The sequence below is a fragment of the Pleurodeles waltl genome, chromosome 3_1 (assembly GCF_031143425.1).
Source record: "Pleurodeles waltl isolate 20211129_DDA chromosome 3_1, aPleWal1.hap1.20221129, whole genome shotgun sequence".
Lineage (NCBI taxonomy): Eukaryota > Metazoa > Chordata > Amphibia > Caudata > Salamandridae > Pleurodeles > Pleurodeles waltl.
The window spans coordinates 546,130,973-546,144,532 of NC_090440.1; the positions used below are offsets into that span (position 1 = coordinate 546,130,973).

At 44.4% G+C, this 13,560-nt stretch overlaps 1 protein-coding gene across 2 annotated transcripts in view; it reads left to right on the top strand.

Annotated features, from left to right (window-relative positions):
* DIS3L (DIS3 like exosome 3'-5' exoribonuclease) overlaps nucleotides 1–13,560 on the top strand; it is a 342,741-nt gene that overhangs the window by 178,316 nt on the left and 150,865 nt on the right. For both annotated transcript variants that reach the window (XR_011201373.1, XM_069222896.1), the window contains exons 12-13: nucleotides 130–663; nucleotides 1,723–1,877. Coding sequence is in view for 1 of the 2 variants with exons in the window: in XM_069222896.1 (XP_069078997.1) it covers nucleotides 130–663; nucleotides 1,723–1,877 (689 nt within the window). In the remaining variant the exon portion in view is untranslated. The remainder of the gene's footprint in view (nucleotides 1–129; nucleotides 664–1,722; nucleotides 1,878–13,560) is intronic.

A 13,560-nucleotide genomic window follows, 5' to 3' on the forward strand; every position in this document is an offset into this window, starting at 1 on the left:
GCAGTGAAGGGGAGAACATCATTGTAGCTGTTATACAGATAGATGAAATCCCTATGATCTACATCTTGCTGTCTCTTTGCTGATTTGCCAGCAAAAAGTGAATGTTTGTTTTTTCTTTTTTGGGGTCAGGTATGCTGTGAGTGTTATGTGGGAGCTGGACAGGGTAAGTTATGAAATCCAAAAGGTGTGGTATGGCCGAACCATCATCCGATCTGCCTACAAACTCTACTATGAAGCAGCCCAGAGACTATTGGATGGAGACTTGTCTGTGGCAAATGATATCCCAGAAATTACGCAGATGGGAGAAAATGCCCAGAGTATCAGGCTGGATGAACTGCGTGTTGCTGTTCAAAGACTGACTGATGTGGCTAAGCATGTGCGGGCAAAACGGGACATCGGGGGAGCACTGGAGCTTGAAGGGGTTGAAGTGCAGGTGCAACTGGATGACAAAAAAAACATTGATGATCTCCTCCCCAAGCAGCCACTGGAGGTGCATGAAACAATTGCTGAGTGCATGATCCTTGCCAATCACTGGGTGGCCAAGAAGATCTGGAAAAGCTTCCCACACCAAGCCCTGCTGCGCCTACATCCACCACCATGCCAGGATTTCTTTACTGCACTTCGAGAATGCGCTGAAGCTAAAGGATTCTATATTGATACACGGTACGTTATAAGTGAATTTATAGTGTTAAGCAGTGGAGTTCTGAACCTCTTGTCCCTTTTTAAATTAAAAAATATATATTTTGTTTTTAGATTAGCTACTTGTTAATTTGAGGTGGCAATATTTTGGGGGAACAGAGTGGTGAATGGAGGTAAAGGGGAGAGGATTATTCTGGAGAAAAGGAGGGAATGGAAGGATGAACTAGTCACACTCACAAGATTTTGGACCAGTGATGGCTTGTGTCTCAGGCTCAATGTGATAATGTAACTTAATTGATTTTAACATCATGCTTGAGTCCTAACCAGAATAGATATGCAGCACATAGACTGGTCCCCCTTACTCATGGCTATGTATTTTGGGGGATGGGTGACTTTTTTCCCTTCTCTACTCATCCTCAGGCTCATCTTTTGCAAGAATTACTTAAAGGATAGTGGTTCTGCTCTCAATTTACTTTGTAGATTCAGACATGCATTCTAGTGGTTGTTGATAGAAGATAAATGCACAGTTATGAAAAAGCAGCAAACAAACCATCTCTTCAGGGCTTAAGCCTCACAGCGTAATTCAGTCTCTGATCTGGTAGTTAGGAGAACAATCAGGACTGAGCAAGTTAGGAAGCAAACCATTAAGGAGAGCAGGCCTTGATTCATCCATGAGTCGAATTGGTTTTAAACTGCTGTCCATACTTTTGGGATGTTTTCAGTTGTAGTTTATCTGTTGTCTCCTCACATTACTCTGTCTCTCTCTACCATAAAGTAAAACCTACAGTTTTGGGTTTTAAATCTGTATCTCATTGTATACCTTTTATACATATAGCTTGCCTCTAGCTGTAAAGGAATCTAAGAGATTGTATGTCAGTGTTGTTTTATCCCTTCGGTAGAGTACATAAATATATATTTGTTTTTCTTTTCCTCTCTGGGAGCCTATCCTGAAGCATCTTAGATGTGTGTGTTTTCGAGAAGAACATCTTGGAGTCAGCTGCCTACAACCATTGTACGCTTATTAATTGTGACATGGAACAAACTCATGTGTCCTGTTTGAATGATACCCACTTTTCTCTGTAGGAATAACAAAGCACTGGCAGATTCTTTGGAAAAGGCCCATGACCCGGCTGACCCACTTGTGAATAAGCTCCTTCGCTCAATGGCCACCCAGGCCATGTCTGTAGCAGAATACTTCTCGACTGGGTCCTGTGCTGAGGACAAATTCTATCATTATGGTATGAAATTTTCTTTCTCTTTACCTAGTATTCCTCTTCTCAACCTCTCATACTGTTTGTTTGAATTTGATGAACTGATGTAGAATATGAAAACCTAAAACCGCTTACTCTGAATCTCTTATTTCATATTGCCCAGTTTGGCTAATATACCGTGACACATTTTGTTATTTTTATTTCCTAGCAGTACTGACACATTTGGCGTTGGGTAACTCCTGCTGAATAGACGTCCAAGGTGTGTGAGGATATGTGATCATGTCACTCCCATGGAAGTGAACCCTAACATAGGTGTTAAGAGGATAGAGCAGCTTTATATGGTGTTCAGAGTGTCTATATCGGGAGAAGGAAGTGATAAGATACATGTGGGCAAAACAAAACTTAACAAAATAGTAGCATGAACCAAGAAGAGGATTGTCATTCATTTCAAGGGTTTGAATGGGATCCCGTATTCACTCATTTTCTAGTTCGGTGCGTCCCACGCTTTTTAAAACCATGACCACATTTTTTGAACAGCTGACATTAGAGATTCACCTAGCTTTAACAAAGATGAGGCATGGGTGATATTTTAACATAATAGTAGACATGTGTTCCAAAAGTTTTGAATTACCAAAATAGCATAGTCTTCACAACTATTTGCATTCCTGTCTTACAGTAATTGTTAGTAATTGTCGCCACCTTCGATAGGTCTTCAGCACAGAAAATTGATCTGCCCATGAAAATGGCAGATGGAGAACTGCGCTGGAGCACTTTTCATAGTGAGGTGCTGAAATCACAAGGCTTCTGAAAAATCTTGCCATTAATACCAGCAATTTTAGCAGATTTCATAAACTTCTGTAGCAGAGTATGCATAGGCTGTCATACATATTCCGTGTTAAAAGTGAGGCCTGTTGGAACTTGTGTTAGCACAATGTGAGGCCCCCCCTTTCCTTTTCTTTTATCCTTATTATTGTGTTTTTTCAAAGTATACCTATTTGTAAATTAAACGTGTCCAATCTCAAGTGAGTAAAGTTCAAATAAACGCAATCTTAAATATCACGCCAATCTTTGTAAATGAAATCATAACATTGCATATCCAGAAAACTAACAATGAATAACATGATGTGAGGATATGATGGGACTTTTAAGACTGGCGTAATATTTAAGACTGCGTATATTTGAACTCTACTCACTTGAGATTTGACTCATTTATGAAACTTTGAAGAAATATGGGAGAGATCTCACATCATGTTATTCATTGCTAGTTTTCTGGATATGCAATGTTATGATTTCATTTACAAAGATTGGCGTGATATTTAAGATTGCGTTTATTTGAACTTTACTCACTTGAGATTTGACACGTTTAATTTACAAATAGGTATACTTTGAAAAAACACAATAATAAGGATAAAAGAAAAGGAAAGGGGGGCCTCACATTGTGCTAATGTTTGTTGGGTTTTTTAACCTTTAAGGGATGGGTGTTTTCCCTTGTGTGGGCAACCCTTGATGCCATTTTGGCCAAATAGTTTCCCTAGCGCCAATATTCCCCTATTATTACACCCCAATTGTTCATAACTGTTGGAACTTGTGTGTGTGTGTGTGTGTATGTATATATATATATATGTATATATGCTCGATGGCATGTGTAGCTGCAGATACACATGCTGTGCACATCCCGCCATCTGGTGTTGGGCTCGGAGTGTTACAAGTTGTTTTTCTTCGAAGAAGTCTTTTTTCGAGTCACGAGACCGAGGGACTCCTCCCATTTCGACTCCATTGCACATGGGCGTCAACTCCATCTTAGATTGTTTTTTTTCCGCCATCGGGTTCGGACGTGTTCCTTTTCGCTCCGTGTTTCGGGTCGGAAAGTTAGTTAGAATCTCGGAAAAATCATCGGTATTGTTTGCGTTCGGTATCGGGTTAGTTACAACAGATCGACACCGAATTAAGAAGAGCTCCGGTGGCCCTTTGGGGTTTTCTTCAATCCCCGTCGGGGCCTGGTCGGCCCGGCCACGTGTCTCTTCAAGGCTGATGGAACGGACCCCATTCCGCTTCTGTCCAAAATGCCATAACAAGTATCCATATACAGATCAACATCTGGTCTGTAACTTGTGTTTGTCACCAGAACACAAGGAGGATACTTGTGAGGCCTGTCGAGCATTTCGGTCCAGGAAGACACTCAGGGACCGAAGAGCAAGAAGACTGCAAATGGCGTCGGCGCCGACAGGACAAGAGCGTTTCGAGGAGGAGGAAGAAACATTCTCCACCCAGGAGTCGGACTCTGAGGAGATCGATCCTGAGGAAACGCCGAAAACCGTGAGTAAGACGTCGAAACCAAGAACTCACGAGAAAAGCGCTAAAGCCCAGGGGACGCCACCGCCAACAGGCCATGGCTTAACCCGAAAAGTAGGTGACCGTTCATCGGCACCGAAAAAGGGCGAGCTGGTGTCGAAGTCATCCGACTCCGGTCGAGATACCGGCACACAGCAATCTCAGGCCCGAGATAGTGGCTCAGAGAAGATTGGGCACCGAGACACCGGCACCGAAACGGGTCGGCACCGAGAGAGCACGACGCCGAAAGTAAAAAAGGTTTCGTCGGAGCCGAAAAAAGCAGCCGAAAAGGTTTCGGTACTGAAATATCCGGCCTCGGAACCGAAAACAAGTTCCTAAACTGAGGAACAAGGACTGTCCACACAAATGAAGACACATAGATTGGGACAGGAATTACAGGCAATAGAGCCAGATCACACACAAAGAAGGCTCTTTATTCAAAAAGATACAGGGAAGATCAGCACTCTTCCTCCAGTCAAAATGAAACGCAAGCTTGCCTTCCAAGACAAAGACAAACAGCCACACGCAAAGGTGGCTAAACAAGTAACACCTCCACCATCCCCACATCACTCTCCGCAACCATCACCGGTAGCCACTCCACCAATGATGCAGTCCCCAACTCATACAGGAATAAGTCAAGATGACCCTGACGCATGGGACCTTTATGACGCACCAGTGTCAGATAATAGTCCAGAATGCTATCCAGCTAAACCATCGCCACCAGAGGATAGTACAGGCTACGCACAGGTGGTGTCAAGAGCAGCTGCATTTCATAATGTCAGCCTTCATTCAGAGCCCATTGAAGACGACTTTCTTTTTAATACACTGTCGTCCACACACAGCCAATATCAGAGTCTTCCTATGCTACCCGGAATGCTAAAACACTCCAAACAAGTGTTTGAGGAGCCTGTTAAAGGGAGAGCCATTACTCCAAGAGTAGATAAAAAATATAAACCGCCACCAACAGACCCAGTGTACATTACACAACAGCTAACACCAGACTCTGTTGTAGTGGGAGCAGCGCGCAAAAAAGCCAACTCTCATTCTTCAGGAGATGCACCACCGCCAGATAAAGAAAGTCGAAAATTCGATGCTGCAGGCAAAAGGGTGGCGGCACAGGCAGCAAACCAGTGGCGTATTGCAAATTCGCAAGCTTTGCTAGCCAGATATGATAGGGCCCATTGGGATGAGATGCAACACCTTATTGAACATTTACCCAAGGAGTTCCAAAAAAGAGCGCAGCAAGTAGTAGAAGAAGGACAGGGTATCTCCAATAATCAGATACGGTCAGCAATGGATGCTGCAGACACAGCTGCTAGAACTGTCAACACAGCTGTAACAATAAGAAGACATGCATGGCTGCTTACATCAGGATTTAAACCAGAGATACAGCAAGCTGTGCTGAATATGCCATTCAACGGACAGCAGTTGTTTGGGCCGGAGGTGGACACTGCGATCGAAAAACTTAAGAAAGACACTGACATGGCCAAAGCCATGGGCGCACTCTACTCCCCACAGAGCAGAGGCACATTTCGAAAGACACAATTTCGCGGGGGTTTCGAGGGCAAACCACAGAAGCCACAACCTCACAAACAAAGCCCACTTACCAGAGCCAGTATCAGAGGGGACGTTTTCGGGGACAATATAGAGGGGGACAATTTCAAAGGAATAGAGGAAGGTTCCAAAGTCCCAAAACTCCTCCAAACAAGCAGTGACTTCAAGGTCACAAATCCCCAATACATAACACCTGTGGGGGGGAGACTAACCAGGTTTTACAAACATTGGGAGGAAATAACAACAGACACTTGGGTCTTAGCAATTATCCAGCATGGTTACTGCATAGAATTTCTCAAATTCCCTCCAAACATTCCACCGAAATCACACAATATGTCAAAACAACATATAGATCTTCTAGGACTAGAAGTTCAGGCATTGCTTCAAAAAGAAGCAATAGAGTTAGTACCAAAACAACAAATAAACACAGGAGTTTACTCCCTGTACTTTCTGATACCCAAAAAAGACAAGAGTCTGAGAACTATACTAGATCTCAGAACATTAAATACCTACATCAAATCAGATCACTTTCACATGGTTGCATTACAAGACGTAATCCCACTGCTCAAACAACAAGACTACATGACAACACTAGACCTAAAGGATGCATATTTCCATATACCAATACATCCTTCACACAGAAAGTACCTAAGGTTTGTATTCCAAGGGATACATTACCAATTCAAAGTGTTGCCATTCGGAATAACAACTGCACCAAGAGTTTTTACAAAATGCCTAGCAGTAGTAGCTGCACATATCAGAAGGCAGCAAATACATGTGTTCCCGTACCTAGACGATTGGTTAATCAAAACCAACACGCTAAGACGGTGTTCACAACACACAAAATATGTCATAGAAATCCTCCACAAACTAGGTTTCTCAATCAATTACACAAAGTCACACCTTCTGCGGTGTCAAACACAGCAATACTTAGGAGCAACAATCAACACAGCAAAAGGGATTGCCACTCCAAGTCCGCAAAGAGTTCACACATTTCACAATGTGATACAGACCATGTATCCAAATCAAAAGATACAAGTCAAACTGGTGATGAAACTACTAGGCATGATGTCTTCATGCATAGCCATTGTCCCAAACGCAAGGTTGCACATGCGGCCCTTACAACAGTGCCTAGCATCACAATGGTCACAAGCACAGGGTCAGCTTCTAGATCTGGTGTTGATAGACCGCCAAACATACATTTCGCTTCAATGGTGGAACAGTATAAATTTAAACCAAGGGCGGCCTTTCCAAGACCCAGTGCCACAATACGTAATAACAACAGATGCTTCCATGATAGGGTGGGGAGCACACCTCAATCAACACAGCATCCAAGGACAATGGGACATACAGCAAAAACAGTTTCCCATAAATCACTTAGAACTGTTAGCGGTATTTCTAGCGCTCAAAGCATTTCAACCCATAATAAGACACAAACACATTCTTGTCAAAACAGACAACATGACAACAATGTATTACCTAAACAAACAGGGAGGCACACACTCGACACAGTGTGTCTCCTAACACAGAAAATATGGCATTGGGCGATTCACAACCACATTCGCCTAATAGCACAATTTATTCCAGGAATTCAGAACCAGTTAGCAGACAATCTCTCTCGGGATCACCAACAGATCCACGAATGGGAGATTCACCCCCAAATACTAAACACTTACTTCCAAATGTGGGGAACACCACAAATAGATCTATTTGCAACAAAAGAAAACTCAAAATGCCAAAACTTCGCATCCAGGTACCCACAAGATCAGTCTCAGGGCAATGCGTTATGGATGAGCTGGTCAGGGATATTTGCTTACGCTTTTCCCCCCTCTCCCACTCCTTCCATATCTAGTAAACAAATTGAGTCAAAACAAACTCAAACTTATACTAATAGCACCGACATGGGCAAGACAACCTTGGTACACAACACTACTAGACCTCTCAGTAGTACCTCATGTCAAACTACCAAACAGACCAGATCTGTTAACACAACACAAACAACAGATCAGACATCCAAATCCAGCATCGCTGAATCTAGCAATTTGGCTCCTGAAATCCTAGAATTCGGACACTTAGACCTCACACAAGAATGTATGGAGGTCAGAAGACAAGCTAGGAAACCTACCACTAGACACTGCTATGCAAATAAGTGGAAAAGATTTGTTTATTACTGCCATAATAATCAAATTCAACCATTACACGCATCTGCCAAAGATATAGTAGGATACTTACTACAATTGCAAAAGTCAAAGCTAGCTTTCTCTTCAATTAAGATACATCTGACCGCAATTTCAGCCTACCTGCAAATTACGCACTCAACTTCATTATTTAGGATACCAGTCATAAAAGCATTTATGGAAGGCCTAAATAGAATTATACCACCACGAACACCACCAGTTCCTTCATGGAACCTCAACATTGTCTTAACACGACTCATGGGTCCACCTTTTGAGCCCATGCACTCTTGTGAAATGCAGTATTTAACATGGAAAGTTGCATTTTTGATTGCCATCACATCTCTAAGAAGAGTGAGTGAAATTCAAGCATTTACCATACAAGAACCATTTATTCAAATACACAAGCATAAAGTAGTTCTACGGACAAATCCAAAATTTTTACCAAAAGTGATCTCACCGTTCCACTTGAATCAAACGGTAGAATTACCAGTGTTCTTCCCACAGCCAGATTCTGTAGCTGAAAGAGCACTGCATACATTAGACATTAAAAGAGCACTAATGTACTACATTGACAGAACAAAACTAATTCGAAAAACAAAACAACTATTTATTGCTTTCCAAAAACCTCATACAGGGAATCCAATTTCTAAACAAGGCATTGCTAGATGGATAGTTAAGTATATTCAAACCTGCTATCTTAAAGCAAAGAGAGAGCTGCCTATTACACCAAAGGCACACTCAACTAGAAAGAAAGGTGCTACCATGGCCTTTCTAGGAAATATTCCAATGAACGAAATATGTAAGGCAGCTACATGGTCTACGCCTCATACATTTACCAAACACTACTGTGTAGATGTGTTAACGGCACAACAAGCCACAGTAGGTCAAGCTGTACTACGAACATTGTTTCAAACAACTTCAACTCCTGCAGGCTGAACCACCACTTTTGGGGAGATAACTGCTTACTAGTCTATGCACAGCATGTGTATCTGCAGCGACACATGCCATCGAACGGAAAATGTCACTTACCCAGTGTACATCTGTTCGTGGCATTAGTCGCTGCAGATTCACATGCGCCCACCCGCCTCCCCGGGAGCCTGTAGCCGTTTAGAAGTTGATCTTGAACATTTGTAAATTTGTAAATATATTACTTTAAACTTCATTATGTACATACGTATTCACTCCATTGCATGGGCACTATTACTAGCATACACAACTCCTACCTCACCCTCTGCGGGGAAAACAATCTAAGATGGAGTCGACGCCCATGCGCAATGGAGTCGAAATGGGAGGAGTCCCTCGGTCTCGTGACTCGAAAAAAGACTTCTTCGAAGAAAAACAACTTGTAACACTCCGAGCCCAACACCAGATGGCGGGATGTGCACAGCATGTGAATCTGCAGCGACTAATGCCACGAACAGATGTACACTGGGTAAGTGACATTTTCCATATATATATGTTCGATGGCATGTGTAGCTGCAGATACACATGCTGTGCACTGTTCCTGCCATCTAGTGTTGGGCTCGGAGTGTTACAAGTTGTTTTTCTTCGAAGAAGTCTTTTCGAGTCACGGGCCCGAGTGACTCCTCCCTTTCGGCTCCAGTGCGCATGGGCGTCGACTCCATCTTAGATTGTTTTCTTTCCGCCATCGGGTTCGGATGTGTTCCTCTTTGCTCCATATTTTGAATTGGGAAAGTTAGCTATGTATCGAAAATTTGTCGGTATTGTTCTCGTTCGATACCGGTTTAGTGTTAGTGTATCGGCACCGACATCAAGACCACTTCGGCAGCCCTTCGGGGCTTCCACTCTTCATCGAGGCCTGGTGGCCCGACCACACCCGTCGTCCAAGACTAATGGACCGGACCCCCTTCCGTTTCTGTCCTAAGTATCACGCCAAGTATCCTTATACAGACCAGCACCGGGTCTGTAACCTGTGTTTGTGGCCGAACATAGAGAGGATACTTGTGAAGCTTGCCGAGCATTTCGATCGAAGAAAACCTTGAGAGATCGACGCGCAAGAAGCCTGCAAATGGCATCGAAGCCGAAACAAGATCTCAACGTCGAGGAGGAAGAAAGAATTTCCATCCAAGAAATGGACTCTGATGAATCCGACGGTGAACAACCCTTGACGGTGCAACAAACTGTGAGTAAACCTGCCCCGTCCCAAACCCAGGGTCACACCAAAAAATTCAAGGCCACGGGGACGCTACCGCCAGTAGGCCATGGCTCAGCCCAAAGAAAGGAAGGTGACCACATAACATCGGCACCGAAAAAGGCCAAAGATTTGCCGAAGACATCCGACTCCGGTCGAGATTCCGGCACCGAAAAATTTCGGCATTGAGTTGTCGGGGTCAAGCAAGCCTCGAAAAAGCTCCTCGGAACCGAAAAAGACAATAACATTAGGAATTTCGGTACCGAAAAATGTAGCTTCGGAGCCGAAATGATCATCATACACTGAGGAGCAAGGGCTTTCGATGCAACTCAGAGAAAGGCACAGATTTGAGCAAGATCTGGATGTAGAAGAACCTGACCAAATGCAATAAAGGTTACATATCCAAAAGGATACAGGGAAGATATGGACCATCCCTCCACTCAAATCTAAAAGAAAACTAGCCTTTCAAGAATCAGAAATGCAACCTAAAGCCAAAGTGGTTAGAGACAAATCACTACCACCACAGGTCCCACCACAACCATCCCCACTGCATTCACCACACTTGTTACCAGTGGGCACACCGATAACGCTGGGATGACCCAAGATGATGCAGATGCCTGGGATCTATATGATCCACCTATATCAGACAACAGCCCAGAGTGTTATCCAACCAAGCCGTCTCCACCAGAGGACAGTACAGCATATATGCAAGTACTAGCCAGGGCAGCTACGTTCCACAACGTAACAATGCACTCTTAACCAGTGGAGGATGACTTCCTTTTCAACACCCTGGCATCCACTCACCCATCCTATCAAAGCCTGCCAATGCTACCGGGCATGCTCAAGCACGCACAACAGGTTTTCCAAGAGCCTGTAAAGGGGAGAGATATCACGCCGAGGGTCGCAAAGAAATATAAACCACCCCCATCAGACCCAGTGTTTATAACGCAACAGCTCACTCCGGACTCAGTGGTTGTGGGAGCTGCAAGAAAAAGGACAAACTCACAATCATCAGGGGATGCCCCACCACCTGATAAAGAGTCGAAAGGTGGCGTGCAAGAGAGTGGCATCACAAGCAGCCAATCAGTGGCGAATTGCAAATTCGCAAGCACTACTTGCACGCTACGACAGGGCACACTGGGACAAAATGCAAGACATCATCCAGCATTTGCTAAAGGAACACCAAAAACGTGCCCAACAAGTAGTTGAAGAGGGGACAGGCCATATCGAACAATCAAATACGGTGTGCATTAGACTCTGCAGATACAGCAGCACGGACTGTCAACAGTACAGACACGGCCAAAGCAATGGGTGCATGCTACTCCCCACAGTACAGAGGCACTTTTAGGAAACCACAGTTTAGGGGGGGGTTTCGACAGCAGACATCTGAACCATCCACCTCCCAAACAAATCCCACCTACCAGTCACAATACCAAAGAGGGGGGTTTTGTGGTTCCTATAGAGGAATTCCCAAGAGGAAGAGGGAAATTCCAGCCCGCCAAACCAAGCCCTAGCAAACAGTGACTTCAATGTCACACTACCCCAACACTTGTCACCAGTGGGGGGGAGGCTAACCAAATACTACCACAATTGGACACACATTACCACGGACACGTGGGTCCTATCAATTATCCAACATTGTTCTTGCATAGAATTCACAACATTCCCTCCAGATGTTCCTCCAAAACAGCACAGATTGTCTCCACAACACTTAGACCTATTACATATAGAGGTCCAAGCACTACTACAAAAACAAGCCATAGAGCTAGTACCCTATCAACAGAAAGGAACAGGCGTTTACTCCCTATATTTCCTTATTCCAAAAAAGGACAAAACATTAAGGCCTATCTTAGATCTCAGAACACTGAATCTCTTCATCAAATCAGATCATTTCCATATGGTAACACTTCAAGACGTAGTTCCCTTACTAAAAAGGGGAATACATGACAACACTGGATCTCAAGGATGCGTATTTCTACATACCCATCCATCCATCTCACAGGAAATACCTCAGGTTTGTATTACAAGGCAAACATTATCAATTCAAAGTCCTACCATTCGGAATAACAACAGCCCCCAGAGTATTTACAACATGCCTAGCCGTAGTAGCAGCTCATATAAGGAGACAGCACATGCACGTATTCCCATATTTGGACGATTGGCTAATAAAAGCCAACACTCAGCAACAATGTCAAATCCACACGCAATACGTTACAGAAACTCTACACAAACTAGGGTTTTCTATACATTGCCAAAAATCACATCTACAACCATCCCAACTACAACAATACTTGGGAGCAACACTCAACACACAAAGAGCAATTGCCACTCCAAGTCCACAAATAGTTCAGTCTCTCCAAAATGTAAGATCAAGCATGCAACCAAACCAACACTACACGGTAAGGTTTGTAATGAAACTAGTAGGCATGATGTCCTCATGCATAGCAATTGTCCCAAACGCAGGACTACACATGCGGCCCTTACAGCAGTGCCTAGCAAAACAATGGACGCAGGCACAAGGTCAACTACAAGATCTAGTTTTGACAGACCGCCAAACACACTCTTTGCTTCAATGGTGGTACCCTGTAAATTTAAACAAAGGGTGGCCTTTTCAAGACCCACTGCCTCACGCCATTATCGCAACAAACGCTTCCATGGTTGGGTGGGGAGCACACCTCAACAATCACAGCATACAAGGTCAATGGGATAATCAACAAAAACTACTTCACATAAATCACTTGGAACTGCTAGCGGTATTTCTAGCATTAAAAGCATTTCAACCACTGCTAACCCACAAACACATTCTTGTCAAAACAGACGATATGACAACAATGTATTATCTCAACAAACAAGGGGGTACACACTTGTCACAACTGTGTCTCTTAGCACAAAAAATTTGGCATTGGGCAATTCACAATCACATTCGCCTAATAGCACAATACATACCAGGCATTCAGAATCAGTTAGCTGACAATCTCAGTTGGGATCACCAGCAAACTCACGAATGGGAAATACATCCCCAGATCCTACAGGATCACTTCCACCGCTGGGAAACAAGTACACCCTCAGCGGCATGGGGGCGGCCGGGTGCAGAGTGCAAACAGGCGTCAGGTTTGTAATGGAGTTCAATGGGAGACCCAGGGGTCTCTTCAGCGAAGCAGGCAGGCAAGGGGGGGCTCCTCTGGGTAGCCACCACCTGGGCAAGGGAGAGGGCCACCTGGGGGTTGCTTCTGCACTGGAGGTCGGATCCTTCAGGTCCCGGGGGCTGCGGGTGCAGTGTCTTTACCAGGCGTCGGGTTCTTCGAAGCAGGCAGTCGCGGTCAGGGGGAGCCTCTGGATTCCCTCTGCAGGTGTCGCTGGGGGCGGCTCAGGGGGGTCAACTCTGGCTACTCACAGGGTCGCAGTCGCCGGGGAGTCCTCCCTGTAGTGTTGTTTCTCCGCAGGTCGAGCCGGGGGCGTCGGGTGAAAGTCTCACGCTTCCGGCGGGAAACGTGCA